Source organism: Ranitomeya variabilis, chromosome 4 (genome assembly GCF_051348905.1).
Source record: "Ranitomeya variabilis isolate aRanVar5 chromosome 4, aRanVar5.hap1, whole genome shotgun sequence".
Taxonomy (NCBI): Eukaryota; Metazoa; Chordata; class Amphibia; order Anura; family Dendrobatidae; genus Ranitomeya; species Ranitomeya variabilis.
Window position 1 is genome coordinate 772,480,366 of NC_135235.1, and position 26,642 is coordinate 772,507,007.

Sequence of the window (26,642 nt, forward strand, 5' to 3'; positions counted from 1 at the left end):
AAGTTTCAAGTGGAACTGTAAGCGGGCTATACATACATAACTGCAGTTCGTGGTATATTGAAGAGCAGTGGGATACCTAAAATAAGCCCTTGCTGTAAACTAAGAGGTTAACAGCCTTGTTTGTGTTTTTTCATCACATTGTGGAGTGGAGGGATAACTAAGATAGGCCCCCCTGCACATGTGATAGCCATCTGTTGGTCTAAAGTCACCCCAATCCATGACGTAGGAGTGACTGTCACGGTGTGAATCGTGACATATTGGTGGCAAGGCGGTGGGATCTTAGAGCATTAGTGATTTGGTTTGAGTGATCATTCCTCCCACTAAAAACTTGCAAAGTTCTTGCGAGAACTCTGAGTTCTCTGAGTGAAATAAGTTTGGAGAACGAACTCAGTGTTTATTAGTCCTGAGACAATTGTGTGTACTGGTAATTATCCCCTCCCTTTCTCTTCGTTTTTCTGTCCTATCTTTAATTTGGCAACCATGGTTGTGCTGGGAGAAAGCTTTTATGAGCAGCAGACCAAAGACACCCTTATTGCCTTATGCAGGTCACAGCACATTGACTTTGCAGGCAAAAACAAAGCCCAACTGGTCTCAGATCTGGTGCAATGGGAAGCCGCTCTAGACCAAGCCAGGCCCCAGAGCCCAGTGGCCGCAGAAGCCAGCACAAGCGAACATGGTGCTGCAGCAGAGGTCCAGCCATTGGATGCCGGCCCTATTAGTAATCAGGGCGAATTGGACCCCCACTTGCTGGCGGCCTTGGAAGAATTCCCCACTGACGACCATGAGGGAAATCGGCAGCTGATTCAGCAATACCGGCAAATGGCCCAGGCCCAGCGAGCCAAGCGAGAGGCCCGAGCCGAGCGACAAGCGGAGTGGGAGTACCAGCTGCAGATGGCCCGACTGCAAATGCAGGGGTCGTCCCAGTCCAGCCGTGAGCCCAGCAGCGCTCAGACACCGAAGCCCCGGCCCGAGCTCTTTTCTGTGATGGAAAAGGATAGGGACTTGGACACTTTTATGTGGGCCTTTGAGAAAGCCTGCAGACAGTACCAGCTGCCTACAGATGAATGGGCACGATACCTGACACCAGGGCTGAGAGGCAAAGCTCTGGAGGCGTTTGCTGCCCTCCCTCAAGATCAAGATGGTGACTATGAGGCAATCAAACAGGCCCTCATAGCCAAGTACCAGCTTACACCTGAGGTTTACCGCAGAAAGTTCCGAAACCTCCAACGTGGCCCACATGACAGTTACAGTGATGTGGCACATGGACTGGGTACCCACTTTGACCAGTGGACCCAAGGTCTGTCAGTGATCACCTTTGCACAGCTGAGAGACCTGATGATCAAAGACCAGTTCTTACATCTTTGCCCAGCTGAGGTGCGACAGTTCGTGATGGACAGAGAACTCAAAGACGTGATGAAAGCAGCACAGATTGCCGATGCCTATGAGGCCAACCATAGATCGGAAGTGCGGAAGCCAGTCACCACCAGCTGGAGAGGGGGTAAGCCTGCAACCAACGCCAGTACCCCTGCCAGCCAACACACCAGAGGTCCTGTCCCTGTGGCCAACATCACCAGACCTACCACCGAACCTGCCAGTGTTTCTACTGCAAGCGGACTGGTCATATCAGTCTCTACTGTCCAGACAAGCAGAAGAACCCCCCAGCTAAGGCCCCAGGGCCTAATGCAGCAGTTCTTTTGGTGGGTGGTGTGGTTGGGAGGGTGTGTGACAACGTACAGCATGTCACTGTGGAAGGCCATGTTGCTACAGGCCTCAAGGACACAGGGGCTGAACGAACCCTCATCCGACCCGAACTGGCGGCCCCTGAAGAAATCATTCCGGGGAAAACCCTAACTGTCACTGGGATTGGGGTCATCAGCTGTCCCTTACCAATGGCCCGGGTTTATATTGATTGGGGTGCCGGGAGCGGGGTGAAGGAAGTGGGGCTGTCTGATAATTTGCCCACTGTTTTGTTGGGGACTGATTTGGGGAGGATCGTTGCATACTACGTCCCAGACACCCCTCCCCAATCTGCTAATGAGGGTATTGTTAACCCTGATGATGATGATGGGAAATCGCATGTGTTACCTGACCATGCTTTATCTTCTAATGATGCATCTAATAACCATTTTTCCCTAGGATTGATGGTGGAAATGTTATACCTGTGCCAATTGAACCTGATAATGCTGTTTCTGCAAAGGTTAATGTGTCCATAGGTACAGGCGTGCTCAGCCACGTCGCTCTGTGGAGTGAGACGGCTGAGGAACCCCTAGCAGGGGCAAGTGTCGGTGCTACAGGAAATGGGGAGATGCATGGGAACCATGAGAAAGGTGATGCCATGAAATTGACCAGTGTCACCGAGGAAGGTAACTGGCCCACAAGTAGCACTGCCCCTGGAGTGTTGGGGGTGGATGGGGTGCTAGAGCCCATAGCAGCGTCGGCTGATGAGTCTGTAGAAATCCCTGGGGAGACAGCCTACGTAGCTGCTGTCACCCACAGTCAGAGTGCTCGGAACGCAGATAACTGTCTGCCTTCCGGACCCTCCTCAGTCATCGTTGTGACTGAACCAGAGGTGGACCCAGAGCAGATCCAAGAGGGTTCCCATGGGGAAGGGACCCTAACATCGCTTCTGGCTTCCCCTAGCCAGGAGTTTCAGGCCGCTCTGTGCACAGATGCGAGCCTAGAGAGTTTGAGATAACTCGCTGAGACATCCACCTCCGTGACTGATAAGGAGAGGGTGTTCTGGGGATGAGGAAGGTTGTACTGGGAGACAGTACCCGGAGAATAGCAAAAAGAGTGGTTGAGGGAAAGACAGCTGGTCGTCCCAGAGCAAGTCCGGGGTGAGTTGTTACGGATTGCCCATGAGATCCCGCTAGCTGGACACTTGGGGATCAGCAAAACTAAGGCCCGGCTGTCTCAACACTTCTATTGGCCTAAGATGGGAACAGATGTGTCAAACTACTGCCGCTCCTGTATGACCTGTCAAAGAGTGGGGAAGGCGGGGCCTGCTCTTAAGGCTCCCCTGATCCCTTTACCAGTGATAGAGGAGCCTTTCCAGAGAATCGCGGTGGACATTGTGGGCCCGCTGGGCGTCTCCAGCAGCTCTGGAAAGCAATACATCCTTACTGTGGTAGACTACGCTACCCGGTACCCAGAGGCAGTAGCTCTGTCGTCAACTAGGGCAGATAAGGTGGCGGATGCCCTGTTGGCCATCTTTCACGTGTAGGATTTCCCAGGGAGATGCTTACTGATCAAGGGACCCAATTTATGTCTCGCCTAATGGAGGCTCTCTGTAAGAGAATGCAGGTGAAGTACCTGGTATCGAGTGCGTATCACCCACAGACCAATGGCATGTGTGAATGCTTCAATGGTACCCTCAAACAGATGCTACGCATGCTGGTTGAGACCCAAGGGCGCGACTGGGAGCGGTACCTCCCACACCTGCTATTCGCTTACCGAGAGGTTCCGCAATCCTCGATGGGGTTCTCCCCGGGAATCCTGGGAAGAGGAGCCGAACCCTTCTGAAGTGTCCATAATGGAGTATGTCATGCGCTTCCGTGACAAGATAATGAATAACAAAAAACAACAAAAATCAGCATAGCTAAAGTGAATCCTTATTAGACTATCATCAAGCAATTTAGCTACTTATACTGAAGCCATAAAAAAGACTAAGAACTACGTATCAGGACAAGTCGCTAAAGGATACAGCAAAAAAGATTATGGGTCACAAGGGCCCAAAAAAAACGACCAACACGTCCGATTAGAACAATGTATAAAACATTAATCTTTATTAGTACATAAACATTATAGAAAATATACAAATATACATCGCATTATCAAAAACAGGTGGAGTACAGTACCGCATAGTGTACATGAACACCGCATAGACATAAAAACAGATTAAGGGCGCATGGAACCAGGAACAAGCACACCCGTATAGAAAAAAACAGCAAGGGGTTAATAAACCTCCTACTCCACAGGGGTATATATTTTAATCAAAGGGGAAAACTCATTATCGTATATAGTTAAATATAAAAACCACCTTGCTGTATCAAATATAACATATTTACAATATGAGCGTAATTGAAGGAACCATAGTCCTAAATATCAGATGTAAGTATCAATTACCTCTTAGTGAAGAGACCGGTGAGATGTACACAGGATCCGTGTGCCCTCCCCTCGGGAAGGGAATTACGCTACTGTTTTGGGTTAGCTTCGGACCCGTTTCATCGAAGCTGGTGGCAGCTTACTGTGCAGGCCTTTGGGTGTCGTTGTAGCGACTGTGGCGTTGATAATTATTGTTCCTGCCTGAGCGGGAGTAGTCAAATCGCCTCGCGGTAGCGTGCCCAATAGCTAGTACATAGCAGGCAGCCTTTCTGGCGACCAATTACCCTAGGTGCAGTACCTAATCTGACCTGAGAGTAAGGGGGGCGCGAGAGAGCTGCAAGTTTCAAGTGGAACTGTAAGCGGGATATACATAAATCCATGCAGTTCGTGGTATATTGAAGAGCAGTGGGATACCTAAAATAAGCCCCTGCTGTAAACTAAGAGGTCAATAGACTTGTTTGTGTTTTGTCATCACATTGTGGAGTGGAGGGATAACTGTTGTGAACTATATTTCTTGGCTCCCTCTTGTGGTCATTAGCGGTATGGCACTTGGATTGTCTTTCCCCAGGTTGGCACTCACCTGGTTCGTTTGGCCTTGGGTGTGCCTATATAAACTTCCTGGATACTCTGTATAGTGCCTGGAATCGTTGTTATCAGACTATGTCTGGTTTCTCCTGTCTCCTGATTTTGCAAGATAAGCTAAGTCCTGCTTTCTTATTTTTGTGTATTTGAATTACTCTTATTTTGTTCCAGGATTGTTTAAAATGTGATTCCTGATTTTGCTGGAAGCTCAAGGGGGCTGTTATCCTCCCCCCACACCGTTAGTTGGTGCGGGGGTTCTTGGATATTCAGCGTGGATATTTTGTAGGGTTTTTTGCTGACCGCATAAGTCATCTTCCTATTTTCTGCTATTAGTCAGTGGGCCTCTCTTTGCTAAATCTAGTTCATTCTTACGTTTGTCATTTCTTCTTACCTCACCGTTATTATTTGTTGGGGGCTTGTATTATAACTTTGGGGTCTCTTTCTCTGAAAGGGTTAGTTAGTTCTCCGGCTGGCGCGAGACGTCTAGAATCAACGTAGGTACGTTCCCCGGCTGCTGCTAGTTGTTGTGCTAGGATCAGGTATACGGTCAGCCAAGTTACCACTTCCCTATGAGCTGGTTTTTTGTGTTTGCAGACTTAGCTGGAACTCCTGAGATCCTCTACCATTAGGATCATAACAGATAACTAAGATAATCCCCCCTGCACATGTGATGGTGATGTGATCTGTTGGCCTAAAGTCACCCCGATCCGTGACGTAGGGTGACTGTCATGGTGTGATTCGTGACAGACGGAGATTAGCTGGAACAAAAAGTTTACCTAACGGACAGGCTGCTGGGGCGTCCCCCTGTGCCTCTACTGTTGTGAATTCCGTTCTTGGGCTCCCTCCTGTGGTTGTGAATGGTACTTTTTTGAGTTCTGCCCTTGGGCTCCCTCTGGTGGTTTCGAGCGGAACTGCTGCTCCTTGAGTTTAGCTGTAGCAGCTGCTTTCACTGATCGTCTCTCCTGGCTTTGCTATTTAACCTGGCTCTGGTCTTCAGTTCATGCCAGCTGTCAATGTTTTCTGGGTTGCATTCAGATCTCTCCTTGGATTTTTCTGATGGCCTGTCCATTTCAGCAAAAGATAAGTTCTTGCTAGTTCTTTGGGTTGTCCATTTGCTTTGGACTTTATTGCTCAGCTCATGTTATGTTTCTTTTTGTCCAGCTTGTCATTATGATATATTCAGGCTAGCTGGAAGCTCTGGGGAAGCAGATTTGCCCCTCCACACCGTGAGTCGGTGTGGAGATCATTTTTGTAAACTCTGCGTGGATTTTTAGTTTTTAATACTGACCGCACAGTATTCCTTCCTATTTCTGTCTATCTAGATTAGAATTGGCCTCCTTTGCTAAAATCTGTTTTCATTTCTGTGTATGTCATTTCCCTCTCCACTCACAGTCAATATTTGTGGGGGGCTATCTTTCCTTTTGGGAATTTCTCTGAGGCAAGATAGTTTTCTGTTTCCATCTTTAGGGGTAGTTAGTTCTCAGGCTGTGACGAGGTGTCTAGGGAAAGACAGGAACATCCCACAGCTATTTCTAGTGTTGGTGTTAGGATTAGGAACTGCGGTCAGTTAAGTTACCACCTCCTCAGAGCTTGTCCCATGTTTCCCCTTAACCACCAGGTCATAACAGTACAGCTGGCCCGCAATGTGTTGAATGCATCTCAAAAGAGGGAAAAAAAGTTCTGTGCTATTTTTTTTTCCTTTGCAGCTGGTTTTGTCATTTTTTTCCCCTTAATCTCTGGGTGGTTCAGGATTCTGGTGCTGACATGGAGGTTCAGGGTCTGTCCTCACGTGTGGATCAACTCGCTGCAAGGGTACAGAGTATCCAAGATTATGTTGTTCAGACTCCGGTTTTAGAGCCTAGAATTCCTATTCCTGATTTGTTTTCTGGGGATAGATCTAAATTTTTGAACTTTAAAAATAACTGCAGATTGTTTTTTGCTCTGAGACCCCGTTCCTCTGGTGACCCCAGTCAGCAGGTGAAGATTGTCATTTCTCTGCTGCGTGGAGACCCGCAGGACTGGGCATTCTCCCTTGAGCCAGGGAATCCTGCATTGCTCATTGTAGACGCATTTTTTCAAGCGCTCGGATTGCTGTATGACGAACCTAATTCTGTGGATCAGGCAGAAAAAACCTTACTGGCTCTGTGTCAGGGTCAGGAAGCAGCAGAAGTATACTGCCAGAAATTTAGAAAGTGGTCTGAGCTCACAAAATGGAATAAGTATGCCCTGGCAGCGATTTTCAGAAAGGGTCTTTCTGAAGCCTTTAAAGATGTTATGGTGGGGTTCCCCACGCCTGCTGGTTTGAACGAATCAATGTCTTTGGCCATTCAGATTGATCGGCGCCTGCGCGAGCGCAAGGTGGTGCACCATATGGCGGTGTCCTCTGGGCTGAGTCCTGAGCCTATGCAATGTGATAGGATTTTGACTAGAGCAGAACGGCAGGAATTCAGACATCAGAATGGGCTGTGTTTTTACTGTGGTGACTCTACTCATGCGATTTCTGATTGCCCGAAGCGTACTAAGAGGGTCGCTAGGTCTGTTACCATTAGTACTGTACAGCCTAAATTTCTCTTGTCTGTTACCATGATTTGCTCATTGTCGTCCTTTTCTGTTATGGCATTTGTGGATTCTGGCGCTGCCCTGAACTTAATGGACTTAGAATTTGCCAAACGCTGTGGTTTTTCCTTGGAGCCTTTGCAGAGCCCTATTCCCTTAAGGGGGATAGATGCTACGCCATTGGCCAAGAATAAACCTCAGTACTGGACACAGTTGACCATGTACATGGCTCCAGCACATCAGGAAAATATTCGCTTTTTGGTGTTGCATAATTTGCATGATGTTGTTGTGCTGGGTTTTCCATGGTTACAGGTACATAATCCAGTGCTGGATTGGAAATCTATGTCTGTGACTAGTTGGGGTTGTCAAGGGGTACATAGTGATATTCCTTTGATGTAAATTTCCTCTTCCCCTTCTTCCGAAGTTCCTGAGTTTTTGTCGGATTTCCAGGATATATTTGATGAGCCCAAGTCCAGTTCCCTACCTCCTCATAGGGACTGTGATTGTGCTATTAACTTGATTCCTGGCTGTAAGTTCCCTAAGGGCCAACTTTTCAATCTGTCTGTGCCAGAGCATGCTGCTATGCGGAGTTATGTAAAGGAGTCTTTGGAGAAAGGGCATATTCACCCGTCTTTGTCACCGTTGGGAGCGGGGTTTTTTTTGTTGCCAAGAAGGATGGCTCCTTGAGGCCCTGTATAGATTATCGCCTTCTCAATAAGATCACGGTCTAATTCCAGTACCCTTTACATTTGCTTTCTGATTTGTTTGCTCGGATTAAGGGGGCTAGTTGGTTTACCAAGATCGACCTTCGAAGGGCGTATAATCTTGTTCGTATTAAACAGGGTGATGAATGGAAAACAGCATTTAATACGCCCGAAGGCCATTTTGAATACCTTGTGATGCCATTTGGGCTCTCTAATGCTCCATCTGTGTTTCAGTCCTTTATGCATGATATCTTCCGGAATTATCTGGATAAATTCATGAGTGTATATTTGGATGATATTTTGTTTTTTTCCGATGATTGGGAGTCTCATGTGAAGCAGGTCAGGATGGTGTTTCAGATCCTTCGTGCTAATGCGTTGTTTGTGAAGGGGTCTATGTGCCTCTTTGGAGTTCAGAAGGTTTCTTTTTTGGGTTTCATTTTTTCTCCCCTCGGCTATTGAAATGGACCCTGCTAAGGTCCAGGCCATTCATGATTGGATACAACCCACATCTGTGAAGAGCCTTCAGAAATTTTGGGGCTTTGCTAATTTTTATCGCCGCTTCATTGCTAATTTTTCCAGTGTGGTTAAGACTCTGACCGATTTGACGAAGAAAGGCGCTAATGTGATGAATTGGTCCTCTGCGGCTGTTGAGGCCTTTCAGGAGCTTAAACGTCGTTTTACTTCTGCCCCTGTGTTGCGTCAGCCAGATGTTTCTCTCCCTTTTCAGGTTGAGGTTGACGCTTCTGAGATTGGGGCAGGGGCCGTTTTGTCTCAGAGAAGTTCTGATGGCTCTTTGATGAAACCGTGTGCTTTCTTCTCCAGAAAGTTTTCGCCTGCTGAGCGTAATTATGATGTCGGCAATCGGGAGTTGTTGGCTATGAAGTGGGAATTTGAGGAGTGGCGGCATTGGCTTGAGGGAGCCAGGCATCGCGTTGTGGTCTTGACCGATCATAAGAATCTGATTTACCTCGAGTCTGCCAAGCGGTTGAATCCTAGACAAGCTCGATGGTCTCTGTTTTTTTCCCGTTTTGATTTTGTGGTCTCATATCTTCCGGGATCTAAGAATGTGAAGGCTGATGCCCTTTCTAGGAGTTTTTTGCCTGATTCTCCGGGAGTCCTTGAGCCGGCTGGTATTCTCAAGGAGGGGGTGATTCTTTCTGCCATCTCCCCTGATTTGCAGCGGGTGCTTCAGGAGTTTCAGGCTGATAAACCTGACCGCTGTCCAGTGGGGAAACTGTTTGTTCCTGATGGATGGACTAGCAAGGTAATTTCTGAGGTTCATTGTTCAGTATTGGCTGGTCATCCTGGGATTTTTGGTACCAGAGATTTGGTTGCTAGGTCCTTTTGGTGGCCTTCCTTGTCGCGGGATGTGCGTTCTTTTGTGCAGTCCTGTGGGACTTGTGCCCGGGCCAAGCGTTGCTGTTCCCGTGCTAGTGGGTTGCTTTTGCCTTTGCCGATCCCTTAGAGGCCCTGGACGCATATTTCCATGGATTTTATTTCTGATCTTCCTGTTTCTCAGAAGACGTCTGTCATCTGGGTGGTTTGTGACCGGTTTTCTAAGATGGTCCATTTGGTACCTTTGCCTAAGTTGCCTTCCTCCTCTGATTTCGTTCCATTGTTTTTTCAGCATGTGGTTCGTTTGCATGGCATTCCGGAGAATATTGTGTCTGACAGAGGTTCCCAGTTTGTTTCTAGGTTTTGGAGGTCCTTTTGTGCTAGAATGGGCATTGATTTGTCTTTTTCTTCAGCATTTCATCCTCAGACAAATGGCCAAACGGAGCGAACCAATCAGACCTTGGAAACCTATTTGAGATGCTTTGTGTCTGCTGATCAGGATGATTGGGTGACCTTCTTGCCGTTGGCCGAGTTTGCCCTTAATAATCGGGCTAGTTCGGCTACCTTGGTTTCGCCTTTCTTTTGTAACTTTGGTTTTCATCCTTGTTTTTCTTCGTGGCAGGTTGAGCCTTCTGACTGTCCTGGTGTGGATTCTGTGGTGGACAGGTTACAGCAGATTTGGACTCATGTGGTGGACAATTTAACGTTGTCTCAGGAAAAGGCTCAACGTTTTGATAACCGTCGTCGGTGTGTTGGGGATTTGGTCTGGTTGTCTTCTCGTCATGTTCCTATGAAGGTTTTTTCCCCTAAGTTCAAGCCTCGCTTTATTGGGCCTTATAAGATTTCTCAAATTATCAATCTGGTGTCTTTTCGTTTGGTCCTTCCAGCTTCTTTTTCCATTCATAATGTGTTCCATAGATCTTTGTTGAGGAGATATGTGGTGCCCATGGTTCCCTCCGTTGATCCTCCTGCTCCGGTGTTGGTTGAGGGGGAGTTGGAATATGTGGTGGAGAAGATTTTGGATTCTCGTTTTTCGAGGCGGAAGCTTCAGTATCTGGTCAAGTGGAAGTGTTATGGCCAGGAGGATAATTCTTGGGTTGTTGCCTCCGATGTCCATGCTGCCGATTTGGTTCGTGCTTTTCATTTGGCTTGTCCTGATCGGCCTGGGGGCTCTGGTGAGGGTTCGGTGACCCCTCCTCAAGGGGGGGGTACTGTTGTGAATTCCGTTCTTGGGCTCCCTCCTGTGGTTGTGAATGGTACTTTTGTGAGTTCTGCCCTTGGGCTCCCTCTGGTGGTTTCGAGTGGAACTGCTGCTCCTTGAGTTTAGCTGTAGCAGCTGCTTTCACTGATCGTCTCTCCCGGCTTTGCTATTTAACCTGGCTCTGGTCTTCAGTTCTTGCCAGCTGTCAATGTTTTCTGGGTTGGATTCAGATTTCTCCTTGGATTTCTCTGATGGCCTGTCCATTTCAGCAAAAGATAAGTTCTTGCTAGTTCTTTGGGTTGTCCATTTGCTTTGGACTTTTTGCTCAGCTCATGTTATGTTTCTTTTTGTCCAGCTTGTCATTATGATATATTCAGGCTAGCTGGAAGCTCTGGGGAAGCAGATTTGCCCCTCCACACCGTGAGTCGGTGTGGAGATCATTTTTGTAAACTCTGCATGGATTTTTAGTTTTTAATACTGACCGCACAGTATTCCTTCCTATTTCTGTCTATCTAGATTAGAATTGGCCTCCTTTGCTAAAATCTGTTTTCATTTCTGTGTATGTCATTTCCCTCTCCACTCACAGTCAATATTTGTGGGGGGCTATCTTTCCTTTTTGGAATTTTTCTGAGGCAAGATAGTTTTCTGTTTCCATCTTTAGGGGTAGTTAGTTCTCAGGCTGTGACGAGGTGTCTAGGGAGTGACAGGAACATCCCACGGCTATTTCTAGTGTTGGTGTTAGGATTAGGAACTGCGGTCAGTAAAGTTACCACCTCCTCAGAGCTTGTCCCATGTTTCCCCTTAACCACCAGGTCATAACACTCTACCACCTCTTTCTCAAGATCAGAATTAATTGCAGAGACTACTACACCCTTCTGCAGTATAGGACCTGGTTCACAATTATCCCCACCCCCCGGGAAACAACGGGATAACGCACCAGCCTTGAGATTCTTACTTCCTGGCCTGTACGTAATGTAGAAATTGAACCTGGCAAAGAACAGGGACCACCTTGCTTGCCTAGGTGTGAGACGCTTCGCAGATTCTAAATACAACAGATTTTTGTGATCTGTGATCACCATGACAGGGTGAAGTGCTCCCTCCAAAAAATGACACCATTCCTCAAATGCCCATTTAATTGCTAACAGCTCCCTGTTACCAATATCATAATTCTTCTCCGTAGATAATTTTTTTTGAGAAAAATGCACACGGACGCCACTTACTCGGAGAAATCCCCTGTGACAATACAGCTCCCACCCCTACCTCAGAGGCATCCACCTCTACCACAAATGGCTGAGTGATGTCTGGCTGTATTAATATGGGTGCAGTGGAAAAACACTTTTTCAAAGTTTCAAAAGCCTTACAGGCCGCACTGGACCATACAGAGAAGTCCGTGCCTCTCTTGGTCATGTCTGTCAATGGTTTGGCTACCACTGAAAAGTCTTTAATAAATTTGCGATAGAAATTTGCAAAACCTAAAAACCTCTGTAAAGCCTTAAGATCCTCAGGATGATCCCACTCCAAGACCGCCCTGACCGTAGCCGGATCCATATGAAAACCTGTTGAGGATAAGAAATAACCCAAAAACGGAATCTCTTTGACCGCAAACATGCATTTCTCAAGTTTGGCAAACAGTTTATTGTCCCTGAGTACCTGAAGGACCTGCCGTACATGATCCTGATGAGACTCGAGGTCAGGGGAATAAATTAAGATGTCATTGAGATATACCACCACAAACCTACCTATTAAGTGACTAAGTATATTATTGACAAAGTGTTGAAACACAGCAGGAGCATTACTTAACCCAAAAGGCATAACCAAGTTCTCGTAATGTCCCTCTGGAGTATTAAACGCCGTCTTCTATTCATCCCCCTCCTTCATCCGAATGAGATTATATGCCCCCCTGAGATCTAATTTGGAGAACCATTTAGCCCCTACAATTTGATTAAAGAGGTCCGGAATAAGAGGGAGCGGGAAAGAATCCCGGACCGTAATTTGATTCAATTCACGGAAGTGTAAGCATGGGCGTAAACCCCCATCCTTCTTCTTAACAAAGAAGAACCCGGCAGCAATGGGTGATGATGAGGTACTGATATGACCCTTGGCCAGACTCTCCGTGATATAGTCCTTCATGGCCTGTCTCTCTGGGGCAGAGATGTTGTATAGCCTACTCTTAGGCAGTTTAGCACCAGGAATGAGACGTATGGCACAATCATAAGGACGGTGTGGAGGTAGCTCTCGACTTCCCTCCTCAGAGAATACATCCTCAAAATCTGAGATGAACTCTGGCAAAACCTGAGAACTCAACCCGGCCAGCCGAATGCCCAGGCAATGTTCCTGACAAAACTCACTCCATCTAGTAATCTCCCGAGTCTGCCAGTCTAACACCGGGTTGTGTAACGTGAGCCATGGTAAACCGAGAACTACAGGCGACGGCAAACCCCCCAACACATAATCTAATGACTCAAAATGTAACACCCCTATTTGTAGGCTCACCCCACGGACGATCTGAGTGAAAGTCCCCTGGCTCAAAGGTGCAGAATCAATAGCAATTATAGGTATGGGTCTAGACAAATCTTGAGTCTTAAGCCCATGTGCCTGAACAAACCCAGCATCAATTAAATTAAACCCTGCCCCAGAGTCCAGAAAGGCAGAGATATTGAGCCTACTTTCACCAAGATGAATCTCTGCTGGTAGGAAAAATTGTGGTTTACCTAAGGAGGAAACTAGTACACCCGAGTTGCCAACCTCCCCACAACCCGGGCTCAATAGTTTTCCGGCGGTTGTCTTCTAGAAGGACACACATTCACATAATGACCCCATCTGCCACAAAAAAAAACATGCACCTCCCTTACGCCGTACTACTGCAGCCCCCTTAGAACCCAACTGCATAGGTTCTCCTAGTGACTCAGATTCTGGTGAGTCCAAATCTGAATTACCCTTGAATAGCGGCGATTCATTAAGTCTCTGGCGCAGGCGGCGGTCCACATGGATCGCAAGAGACATAGCTGCCTCCAGTGTGGTTGGTGTCTCCTGTAGGGCGAAGGCATCTTTTGTTTTATCAGATAGGCCCTGATAAAATTGACTGCGGAGTGCAGGGTCATTCCACATTGTGTCAGTAGCCCATCTCCAAAACTCAGAGCAGTACTCCTCTACTGGCCAGTCTCCCTGTGTAAGATGGCGTATTGTGGACTCAGCGAGGGAGACGTGGTCAGGATCATCATACACTTGACCTAAGGCTCGAAAAACTCCTCCACAGTCCGTAATGGCAAAGCATCAGCAGGAAGTGGAAATGCCCAGGCCTGAGGATCACCTTGTAGGAGCAATACTACAATTCCAACCCTCTGTTCCTCTGAACCTGAAGTGTGAGGACGCAACCTAAAATACAATTTTCAGGCCTCCCTGAATGTAACAAATTTGTCACGCCCCCCAGAGAACCTGTCAGGCAACGCAATTTTAGGCTCCAGCGAAGCTTGTGGAGGTGTAGCAACCCCTGCAGTGGCCACTGTACAACCGCCGAGCGGAGGTCAGCCACCTCTACACTGAGTTGCTGCAATTGTCCAGCTAAATCAGCAATGAGGTCGATATTGGACCAAGAAATTTCTTTAGGTCAGTGATACTGTCACGCCGTTAACGGCAATAAAGGGGCGGGATGGCGTACTGGGACCCGCACCTGTCCCTGCCACTATAATGGGGCCCTGGCTTTCCCTTATCTCAGGGTAACCTATGATGGTTAGGAGGCCTGAGCCGCCAGCATATCCCTGTCTCCTGTGCAGGCCCTATCAGTGGCCCCCTCTCCCCCCAAGGGAGGTGGACTGCACTAGTGTATAAATACAACAACTAACAGGGTATACAGACAAGGTAACTAAAAGTCTCAAACTCACCAAATGCTCACACAACCACAGAGGAAACACAGAGAAGGGAAGAGAAGGAGAAAACTAGGAAAGAAAACAGGTTTAACATGCAACCAAAACAGAAGACACCAATCTCTGTAAATAAACCTCCAAACTCCAACACTACGCTCCTTCAACCTCCAAGCCAGGCAGCTGAACTGATCACTGACAATAGCTGTAGTCAGGGTTGAGTCTATATAGGAGAGAATACAAAATCCACTTCAGCTGAGAGACCCAGCTCTCAGCAACTCAGCAATAAGGTTAACTCCTGCACTGCTGGCACAAAGCAGCCAGTTCAGAACACAGGAGAAGAGCTTCTGTTCACTGTGTGTGAATGAGGCCCTGAGCGCTGTGGTTCTCTGGAACCTCTCTGTCGCGGTAGTCCCGTGACATTTTCACTGAAGTTGGATCAGCCTGTAACTTCATTTTCCACTTTGATTTTGAGCATCATTCCAACTCCAGACCTCCGTGGGATATTATTTGTGATTTACGTTGATCATTTTTAGGTTTTATTGTTCTCACATTCCACTATGTAATGAATAAAGATTTACAACTGAAATATTTAATTCAGTTATATCTAGGATGTGGGATTTTAGTGTTTCCTTTATTTTTTTGAGCAGTGTATAAAGCTGAGTGTATGTATCTATGTATGTGTGTGTGTGTGTCAAGCCACGCCCATTAATATCCCCTATCCTGATACACATGGCCCCCTCATCCCTATCCTGGTATGCATGGCCCCCTCATCCCTAGCCTGGTATGCATGGCCACCTCATCCCTAGCCTGGTATGCATGCCTCCTCATCCCTAGCCTGGTATGCATGTCTCCTGATCACTATCCTGGTATGCATGCCCCCTCATCCTTACCCTGGCAGGAAGGATTGCCCTCATCCCTATCCTGGTATGCAGGCCCCCATCTCATCCTGGTATGATTGGCCCCCCTGCCGGTCCTGGTATGCAGGGCCCAATTCTTATAATTGGCCCCATCAGAAAACATTAAAAAAATAAGAAAAAAAACACACTACACTTACCTACCCCATGCTCCCTCACAGCGTTCTGCTTTATGCTTGTATGCAGCACATGGCGGAGACGTCACAAGCAGAGCACAGCTGCCGAAGTACTCACCGGGACTGTGCGCGCAGAGATCAGTGAATATTTATTGCTTTTCAGTAGTGCGCAGTGTAAGCCACCGGGTGCTTCCTGCTGCTGCCGGCGGTCATGTGTGCCGCCACTTAAGAGAAATGAATATTCATTGGATTCATTCATCAGGGGACTATTTAATATTGAACTATATTCAAGCGGGACTAGAAGAGGAAAACCCTAAAATCGTGTATCATGTTATCCGAAACAGTCAGAAAACCAGCCACATATTGGCAGATCCCAGACCTCAAACTATATACTTCATAAGTTTATACGCCACTCCAGTGTCAGGAATAGACAGTATGTGACAATACAGTATATACCGCTCAGGGAACACAACTTTCAGAGATAATCTCCATATTCATACTAAATAATGGCACAGATCTTCCAGACATTATGATTGCACACATCCCTAGTCTTTAGAACGATATTGCACTCATTCCTTGACAGACCGCAGCATGGCCATTAGTTAGAAGCTGCTATTAATCTTTGGAGCAGGTAAGTTTTCCCCGAGTGGTACATATTGGGCCGTCTGAAAACGGAGTTTAGTCTAGGAAAATTTGTCTGCACTGCTAATTAACAGCTGTTACAATACCAAACTAGGGCAGGCCCTGTCATGATCTGTACTTTTGCCCTGTCCTGTATTTGAATAATATGCCATTTGATGTATGTAACTGTTCTCTGGTTTCTATTAGCTGTAACTTATGTATTTAATTGTGCTAGGAGTTTACCTGTAACAATGTCTCCTTCCCCCAATACTTGCAGCCCTAAGCCTTAATGTAATTAAGCTTTGTCAACACTAGTGAAGGAATAGCCATTCTTCCTCTCAGCAGGTGGCTAGTCAAATGTACATACGACCTAGACTAAGTGGAGCCGACCAGAATAGAATCTTCTGGTGGACTCAGCCATTGAATAGAAGGTGTGACCCCTACCCCCTTCAGGGGCGGATCCCAGGAGCTCAGACACTCCATTCTTATTTTGAGATCAGATGTGAGTTGATGCTGGAAGGAGAAGGAGTGGGGATTCTTAGCTGAGGCAAGACGCCATGTCCATCTGGGACTGCGGAAGCGAACGGGGCGAGACTTGAGTTGAGGACATATCTCGTCGTTCGTGGGATTGTTTTGAGATCCCTTGGACTCGTGTGGACTATTGTTTTGTTAGCTGGCACAAGGATTATCGGGAGGTGCCCCTGAACCTGTTCCGTTGGACTAATTGTGGACTCTGTAGATCTACCTGCATGTGTTGTTCCAGCGTTCTTGATAATAAATCTGTGGAATCATCCCTTGGCCTGTTGTCCCTTCTTGCTCTGCTGTACACCCAGTCACAGGCCCTATAGGAGAAAACCACAAGAATTATACTGTATTGTCACATACTATCTATTCCTGACACTGGAGTGGCTTATAAATGTACAAAATATATAGTTTGAGGTCTGGGATCTGCCAATATGTGGCTGGTTTTCTGACTGTTTTGGATAACATGATACATGATTTTAGTTTGTTTTTTTTTGTCTAGTCTCGTTTGAATATACTGTAGGTCAATATTAAATAGTTTCCTGATGAGTCGCATTTGGTGAGGACGATGAAACCTGTAGAAATGAGAGGCTTGGGAGAGTGAGTATGTATACGTCACCTCATCCTATATACTGAACTGTGGGGTACATGTTTTTTCTATTATCACCTACTGACTAACCTTCAGGGGGTGAATGTTGTGATTTTGCTTTTTGCTCCCTCTAGTGGTCATTAGTGATTTGACTCTGGAGCTTCTGTCTTTTCCTATATCCTCACCTGGGCCGTTAGTTCAGGGGCGTTGCTATATAAGCTCCCTGGACCTTCAGTTCAATGCCTGGCATCGTTGAAATCAGAGCTAATCTGTTGTGCTCTTGTCCTATGATCCTGGTTCCTGTATTTCAAGCTAAGTCTGCTTCCTTGCTTTTTGCTCTTGTTTTGTTTGGTATTTTTGTCCAGCTTGTTCCAATCTGTATCCTGACCTTTGCTGGAAGCTCTAGGGGGCTGGTGTTCTCCCCCCGGACCGTTAGACGGTTCGGGGGTTCTTGAATCTCCAGCGTGGATTTTTATAGGGTTTTTGTTGACCAGATAAGTTATCTTGCTATATTCTGCTATTAGTAAGCTGGCCTCTCTTTGCTGAACCTGGTTCATTTCTGTGTTTGTCATTTCCTCTTACCTCACCGTTATTATTTGTGGGGGGCTTGTATCTTGCTTTGGGGTCCCTTTCTCTGGAGGCAAGAGAGGTCTTTGTTTTCTTCTCCTAGGGGTAGTTAGATTCTCCGGCTGGCGCGAGTCATCTAGCGATCACCGTAGGCATGATTCCCGGCTACTTCTAGTGTTGGCGTTAGGAGTAGCTATTTGGTCAACCCAGTTACCACAGCCCTATGAGCTGGATTTTTGAATCTCGCAGACTTACACGTTCCTCTGAGACCCTGTCCACTGGGGTCATAACAGTATGCCAGGCCAGTATTAAATGTTTAATGCATTGCAGAAGTGGGATTATAAGAAAGAAAATTTTGAGTTTTTTTTTCCCTCTCTCATTTTTTTTTTTCTTTTCCCCTTTACCTCAGAGTGGCTTAAGCTTGCTGCAGACATGAATGTCCAGACCTTGATTACAAGTGTGGACCAGCTTGCCGCTCGTGTGCAGGGTATACAAGATTATGTTACCAGAAATCCTAGGTCTGAACCCAAGATTCCGATTCCTGAACTGTTTTCAGGAGACCGATTTAAGTTTAGGAATTTCAGGAATAATTGTAAATTGTTTTTGTCCCTGAAACCTTGTTCGTCTGGAGACTCTGCTCAACAAGTAAAAATTGTTATTTCATTCTTACGGGGTGACCCTCAAGATTGGGCTTTTTCGTTGGCGCCAGGAGATCCGGCATTGGCTGATATTGATGCGTTTTTTCTGGCGCTCGGTTTACTTTATGAGGAACCCAATCTTGAGATTCAGGCAGAGAAAGCCTTGCTGGCTATGTCTCAGGGCCAGGACGAGGCTGAGGTGTATTGCCAAAAATTTCGGAAATGGTCCATGCTGACACATTGGAACGAGTGTGCACTGGCCGCTAATTTTAGAAATGGCCTTTCTGAGGCCATTAAGAATGTTATGGTGGGTTTTCCCATTCCCACAGGTCTGAATGATACCATGTCCCTGGCTATTCAAATTGACCGGCGGTTGCGGGAGCGCAAAACCGCAAATTCCCTCATGTTGTTGTCTGAACAGACACCTGATGTGATGCAATGTGATAGAAAAACCGCAAATTCCCTCATGGTGTTGTCTGAACGGACACCTGATTTGATGCAATGTGATAGAATCTTGACTAGAAATGAGAGGAAAATTCATAGACGCCGGAATGGCTTGTGCTACTACTGTGGTGATTCTACACATGTTATCTCAGCATGCTCTAAACGTATATCTAAGGTTGTTAGTCCTGTCACCGTTGGTAATTTGCATCCTAAGTTTATTCTGTCTGTAACTTTGATTTGCTCACTGTCATCTTATCCTGTCATGGCGTTTGTAGATTCAGGTGCTGCCCTGAGTCTTATGGATCTCTCATTTGCTAAGCGCTGTGGTTTTATTCTTGAACCATTAGAAAATCCTATCCCTCTTAGGGGTATTGATGCTACGCCATTAGCAGAAAATAAACCGCAGTATTGGACACAGGTTACCATGTGCATGACTCCTGAACACCGCGAGGTGATACGTTTTCTCGTTCTACATAAAATGCATGATTTGGTTGTTTTGGGGCTGCCATGGTTACAGACCCATAATCCAGTCCTTGACTGGAAGGCTATGTCAGTGTCTAGTTGGGGCTGTCGTGGTATTCATGAGGATTCCCTGCCTGTGTCTATTGCTTCTTCTACGCCTTTGGAAGTTCCGGAGTATTTGTCTGATTATCAGGATGTCTTTAGCGAGTCCAGGTCCAGTGCATTGCCTCCTCATAGGGAATGTGACTGTGCAATAGATTTGATTCCAGGCAGTAAATTTCCTAAGGGAAGACTTTTTAATCTGTCGATACCTGAACATACCGCTATGCGTTCATATATCAAGGAGTCTCTGGAGAAAGGACACATCCGTCCGTCTTCTTCCCCTCTTGGTGCGGGATTCTTTTTTGTGGCTAAAAAGGACGGATCTTTGAGGCCTTGTATTGACTATCGGCTTTTAAATAAGATCACTGTCAAATTTCAGTATCCTTCGCCGCTGTTGTCTGACTTGTTTGCCCGGATTAAAGGTGCCAAGTGGTTTACCAAGATAGACCTTCGTGGTGCGTACAACCTTGTGCGCATTAAGCAAGGGGATGAATGGAAAACCGCATTCAATACGCCCGAAGGTCATTTTGAGTACTTGGTGATGCCTTTTGGGCTCTCTAATGCCCCTTCAGTTTTTCAGTCCTTTATGCATGACATTTTCCGGAACTATCTGGATAAATTTTTGATCGTTTATCTGGATGATATTCTGGTTTTTTTCTGATAATTGGGACTCGCATGTGGAGCAGGTCAGGATGGTCTTTAAAATTTTGCGTGAAAATTCTTTGTTTGTCAAGGGCTCAAAGTGTCTTTTTGGTGTACAGAAGGTTCCCTTTTTGGGGTTCATTTTTTCCCCTTCTGCTGTGGAGATGGACCCAGTCAAGGTCTGAGCTATTCTTGATTGGACTCAGCCCTCGTCAGTTAAGAGTCTTCAGAAGTTCTTGGGTTTCGCTAACTTCTACCGTCGTTTTATCGCTAACTTTTCTAGCATTGTGAAACCTTTGACGGATATGACCAAGAAGGGCTCCGATGTGGTTAATTGGGCTCCTGCTGCCGTGGAGGCTTTCCAGGAGTTGAAACGTCGGTTTACTTCGGCGCCTGTTTTGTGCCAGCCTGATGTCTCGCTTCCCTTTCAGGTTGAGGTGGATGCTTCAGAGATTGGAGCAGGGGCCGTTTTGTCGCAGAAAGGCCCTGGTTGCTCTGTTATGAGACCTTGCGCCTTTTTCTCTAGGAAGTTTTCGCCTGCGGAGCGAAATTATGATGTGGGCAATCGGGAGTTGTTGGCCATGAAATGGGCATTTGAGGAGTGGCGTCATTGGCTCGAGGGTGCTAAGCATCGTGTGGTGGTCTTGACTGATCACAAAAATCTGATGTATCTCGAGTCTGCTAAACGCCTGAATCCTAGACAGGCCCGCTGGTCATTGTTTTTCTCCCGTTTTGACTTTGTTGTCTCGTATTTACCAGGTTCAAAAAATGTGAAGGCCGATGCTCTTTCCAGGAGCTTTGTGCCTGATGCTCCTGGAGTCGCTGAACCTGTTGGTATTCTTAAGGATGGTATTATCTTGTCAGCTATTTCTCCTGATCTGCGACGTGTGTTGCAGAGATTTCAGGCTGATAGGCCTGATTCTTGTCCACCTGACAGACTGTTTGTGCCTGATAAGTGGACCAGCAGAGTCATTTCCGAGGTTCATTCCTCGGTGTTGGCAGGTCACCCAGGAATTTTTGGCACCAGAGATCTGGTGGCCAGATCCTTTTGGTGGCCTTCCTTGTCTAGGGATGTGCGGTCATTTGTACAGTCCTGTGGGACTTGTGCTCGAGCTAAGCCTTGCTGTTCTCGTGCCAGCGGGTTGCTCTTGCCCTTGCCTGTCCCTAAGAGACCTTGGACACATATCTCCATGGATTTCATTTCTGATCTTCCGGTGTCTCAAGGCATGTCTGTTATCTGGGTGATATGTGATCGCTTCTCCAAGATGGTCCATTTGGTTCCTTTGCCTAAGCTGCCTTCCTCTTCCGATCTGGTTCCTGTGTTTTTCCAGAACGTGGTTCGTTTGCACGGCATCCCTGAGAATATTGTGTCAGACAGAGGATCCCAGTTCGTTTCCAGATGGCGATCCTTTTGTAGTAGGATGGGCATTGACTTGTCGTTTTCGTCTGCTTTCCATCCTCAGACTAATGGACAGACGGAGCGAACTAATCAGACTTTGGAGGCTTATTTGGAGGCTTATTTGAGGTGTTTTGTCTCTGCTGATCAGGACGATTGGGTGACCTTCTTGCCGTTGGCTGAGTTTGCCCTTAATAATCGGGCTAGTTCCGCCACCTTGGTTTCGCCGTTTTTCTGCAACTCTGGTTTCCACCCTCGTTTTTCTTCGGGTCATGTGGAACCTTCTGACTGCCCTGGGGTGGATTCTGTGGTGGATAGGTTGCAGCGGATCTGGAATCTTGTGGTGGACAACTTGAAGTTGTCACAGGAGAGGGCTCAGCGCTTTGCCAACCGCCGCCGCGGTGTGGGTCCCCGACTACGTGTTGGGGATTTGGTGTGGCTTTCTTCCCGCTTTGTTCCTATGAAGGTTTCCTCTCCCAAATTTAAACCTCGTTTTATTGGTCCTTACAAGATATTGGAAATCCTTAATCCTGTATCCTTTCGCCTGGATCTTCCTGTGTCGTTTGCTATCCACAACGTGTTTCATAGGTCCTTGTTGCGGCGGTACGTTGTGCCTGTGGTTCCTTCTGCTGAGCCTCCTGCTCCGGTGTTGGTTGAGGGCGAGTTGGAGTACGTGGTGGAGAAGATCTTGGATTCTCGTCTCTCCAGGCGGAGGCTTCAGTACCTGGTCAAGTGGAAGGGCTATGGTCAGGAAGATAATTCCTGGGTGGTCGCCTCTGATGTTCATGCGGCCGATTTAGTTAGTGCTTTTCACGCCGCTCGTCCTGATCGCCCTGGTGGTCGTGGTGAGGGTTCAGTGACCCCTCACTAAGGGGGGGGTACTGTTGTGATTTTGCTTTTTGCTCCCTCTAGTGGTCATTAGTGATTTGACTCTGGAGCTTCTGTCTTTTCCTATATCCTCACCTGGGCCGTTAGTTCAGGGGCGTTGCTATATAAGCTCCCTGGACCTTCAGTTCAATGCCTGGCATCGTTGAAATCAGAGCTAATCTGTTGTGCTCTTGTCCTATGATCCTGGTTCCTGTATTTCAAGCTAAGTCTGCTTCCTTGCTTTTTGCTTTTGTTTTGTTTGGTATTTTTGTCCAGCTTGTTCCAATCTGTATCCTGACCTTTGCTGGAAGCTCTAGGGGGCTGGTGTTCTCCCCCCGGACCGTTAGACGGTTCGGGGGTTCTTGAATCTCCAGCGTGGATTTTTATAGGGTTTTTGTTGACCAGATAAGTTATCTTGCTATATTCTGCTATTAGTAAGCTGGCCTCTCTTTGCTGAACCTGGTTCATTTCTGTGTTTGTCATTTCCTCTTACCTCACCGTTATTAATTGTGGGGGGCTTGTATCTTGCTTTGGGGTCCCTTTCTCTGGAGGCAAGAGAGGTCTTTGTTTTCTTCTCCTAGGGGTAGTTAGATTCTCCGGCTGGCGCGAGTCATCTAGCGATCACCGTAGGCATGATCCCCGGCTACTTCTAGTGTTGGCGTTAGGAGTAGCTATTTGGTCAACCCAGTTACCACAGCCCTATGAGCTGGATTTTTGAATCTCGCAGACTTACACGTTCCTCTGAGACCCTGTCCACTGGGGTCATAACAGTGAATTATGGGTATAGTTTTACATTTGGAATTAATAAAGTTTAGTTTTATCCTTTTTTCAGCAAACATGAGGAATGACAAGAGGCAACCCATTTCAGAAGATTCAATTTTGGTTAAAACTATTCCAACATTATGAACATAAAAAGGCTTCTCCCCTATGTGATGTCTCTGATGTTTATTAACAATTGATTTCCAAGTAAAATATCTCGCACATTAAGAAAATGAAAAAGGCTTCTCCCCTGTGTGACAGCTCTGATGTCTAACAAGATGCCCTTTCCGGATAAAACATTTACCACATTCTGAACAGGAAAAAGGTTTCTCCCCTGTGTGACTGTTCTGATGTCTAACAAGATGTGATTTCTGGTTAAAACATTTTCCACATTCTGAACAGGAAAAAGGCTTCATCCCTGTATGACTGCTCTGATGTCTAACAAGATGCCATTTCCATTTAAAACATTTCCCACATTCTGAACAGGAAAAAAGCTCCTCCCCTGTGTGAGTTCTATGGTGACTAACCAAATCTGATTTCTGGGTAAAACATTTCCCACATTCTGAACATGAAAAAGGCTTCTCCCCTGTGTGTGTTCTCTGATGGCGATCAAGATCTATTTTCCATTTAAAACATTTCCTACATTCTGAACATGAAAAAGGCTTCTCCCCTGTGTGAGTTCTATGGTGCCTAACCAAATCTGATTTCTGGATAAAACATTTCCCACATTCTGAACAGGAAAAAGGCTTCTCTGCTGAATGAGTTATTTGGTGTGTAATAAGATTCCCTTTATGGTTAAAACATTTCCCACATTCTGAACAGGAAAAAGGCTTTTCCCCCCTGTGTGTACTATGGTGCCTAACCAAAACTGATTTCTGGTTAAAACATTTCCCACATTCTGAACAGGAAAAAGGCTTCTCTCCCCTGTGAGTACTATGGTGCCTAACCAAATCTGATTTCTGGTTAAAACATTTCCCACATTCTAAACATGAAAAAGGCTTCTGCCCTGTGTGAGTTCTCTGGTGAATAACAAGCAGTGATTTACGTGCAAAACATTTCCCACATTCTGGACAGGAAAAAGGTTTCTCCCCTGTGTGAGTTATTTGGTGTGTAACAAGATTCCCTTTATGGTTAAAACATTTCCCACATTCTGAACATGAAAAAGGCTTCTCCCCTGTGTGAGTTCTCTGGTGAGTAACAAGCAGTGATTTACGTGCAAAACATTTCCCACATTCTGAACAGGAAAAAGGCTTCTCCCCTGTGTGAGTTCTTTGGTGTGTAACAAAATGTGATTTCTGGTTAAAACATTTCCCACATTCTGAACAGGAAAAAGGCTTCTCCCCAGTGTGAGTTCTATGGTGATTAACCAAATCTGATTTCTGGTTAAAACATTTCCCACATTCTGAACAGGAAAAAGGCTTCTCCCCACTGTGAGTACTATGGTGCCTAACCAAATCTGATTTCTGGTTAAAACATTTCCCACATTCTGAACATGAAAAAGGCTTCTCCCCTGTGTGAGTTCTCTGGTGAGTAACAAGCAGTGATTTACGTGCAAAACATTTCCCACATTCTGAACAGGAAAATGACTTCTTTGCTTTAGGAGCAGTTTGTTTTTGAATGCCTCTTTTGTGAATTTGATTTTCCTGAGTAGTCAGTAATGAATCAGAAGATGGGACCTGTTTCATAGGATCAGATGACAGATCTTTGTTGTGAATGGATGATGATATATCTGGAGTAACAGGATTCACTTCAGTTGAATCTTGTAGGTTCTCAAGATCTTCAGATTTAAAAATTGAAGATGTCAACTGTCCCTCTGATCTCCTGGTACAGTCATCTGCTAAGATAAAAAACATTTTTTTTTAATAAAATATCCTTGAGTTTTATATTTTTGAACACTTCGACCTAAACTGTCCATAAAAATGACAAGCTATGTAAAAAAACTTTATTTACCAAGACAATGACAGTTCACAGTCTAATAGAAAACCTTGTTGGATGAAACAGTAGTGTTTGCTGTTCCACTGTTTGTTTATTCTGCCTCCCAAATATCAAATAAAAAGAAACCAATCAATGTTATGTAGGAGAAAATAATACCAATTCTCATCTCACAAAAAAACCAAGTCCCCACTCAAGTCCATCATGTGTCAATGGAAAAACAGAGGATCCCACACTATTAGTGGCTCAAAGGCTGTTGTAAAGTAACAGTTTCTATAAACCAATCCAGCAAAATCCGCTCTCACTTCTGAGTCTTGCAGTGTGCTCAAACAACATTTAGGATCCCTGTATTTAGCAATATTATAGTGAGAAGAATCAACTTAATTTGTGGTGTGTGTCTCCTAGAGCACAATCTGGGCACTATGAACTGGGTAATAAAATGGCAAATGTGAAATGTTCACCTCTCCAAAATCCACTGCTCATCGGGACCCCCATGTACTTATAACGAGGGGATTCTGGAGCACAACGCTTCCTGTGATCCCCGACCTCATCGAGACCTGATTGGTTAAGGTCCTGATTATGTCAGCGTCATACCAGCCAATGAGACAAATTACTAGGAAAGTGTGTTGTAGCAACGAACTTTCCCAGGCGATCTACCTCATAAAAACGCTGTTTCTCCTCAGATCTCCTGTCAGTGAGAGATTAGAGGAGAAACAGTGTTACAAGTGCTGCTGGCAACAGCTGTGTCAGTCTCCGATCTTGTTATAAAGTAAAAAAGAAACAGACAAGGCAGGTCAGGGTTAGTGCTATAGTTAGGGTTAGTGTTGGGGCTAAACGTAGGGTTACTATTAGACTAACGTTAGGCTACAGTTAGGATTACTCTAAGGCTAAAGTTAGGGTTATTGTTAGACTAAAGTTAGTTTTGCTGTTAGGCTAAAGTTAGGGTTATTGTTAGGCTAAAGTAAGGCTAAAGTTAGGCTTAGGGTTTATTCTAAAGTTAGGGTTAGGCTAAAGGATTAGGCTTTTCTCAATTGCCTCCAAATAAGTTGGTCACATCACATCAGAGTTTTCTATTCCCGAAAAAAAATAAAAATAAAAACAAATATAATGGCCAGTCAGTATTATAGTGCAGAGGAGGCTTATGCAATGATTCTGGTCCATTCTCACACACAAGGACCAGTACAACAAGAAGGTCAAATAGCGCTTCTGGAGAAATGTCTCCAAATCAGGGAACAATGCCCAGTACTAGAGCTGTCCCTAGTGCTCGTGAATTGGCGCACACCAATGTCCAGGGGGCTTTGCCTCTTGATGTAGCATTTCCCAGATGGGAGGCTTTGGATTCGACTACTCCATTCATCCCTAATTTTAATGCCATTCCTGGTATAAATGTGGAGGTGGAAAATTTCGGACCAGCTAATTTTTTAAATTTCTTTCTGACAGATAGCTTGCTAGAGCATATTGTCCTACAACCAAATTTATATGCGTCCCAATTCATCAGCCAGAATCCACGATCCTATTATGCTAGGTCAAATGTATGGACACCAACTAATGTCCTAGAAATGAAAAAAAAAAAATAGGACTTACATTTACTATGGGGCTTGTTATAAAAAAAAACCTGCATTAAGGCCTATTGGTCCAACTGTCCTGTTCAAGCCACATCAATGTTTTCTGCCATTCTTCCTAGGACCCGTTATGAAATGCTGATGAGATTTTGGCTTTTAATGAT

At 45.8% G+C, this 26,642-nt stretch overlaps 2 protein-coding genes across 2 annotated transcripts in view; both read right to left on the minus strand.

Annotated features, from left to right (window-relative positions):
• Positions 1–26,642, minus strand: part of LOC143766955 (oocyte zinc finger protein XlCOF8.4-like) — a 1,046,781-nt gene that overhangs the window by 557,281 nt on the left and 462,858 nt on the right. The window lies entirely within an intron of this gene.
• LOC143766945 (uncharacterized) overlaps positions 23,085–26,642 on the minus strand; it is a 45,827-nt gene continuing 42,269 nt past the window's right edge. The window contains exon 7 of the mRNA XM_077254961.1: positions 23,085–24,821. Within this exon, the coding sequence (XP_077111076.1) occupies positions 23,209–24,821 (1,613 nt within the window). The 3' untranslated portion in view covers positions 23,085–23,208. The remainder of the gene's footprint in view (positions 24,822–26,642) is intronic.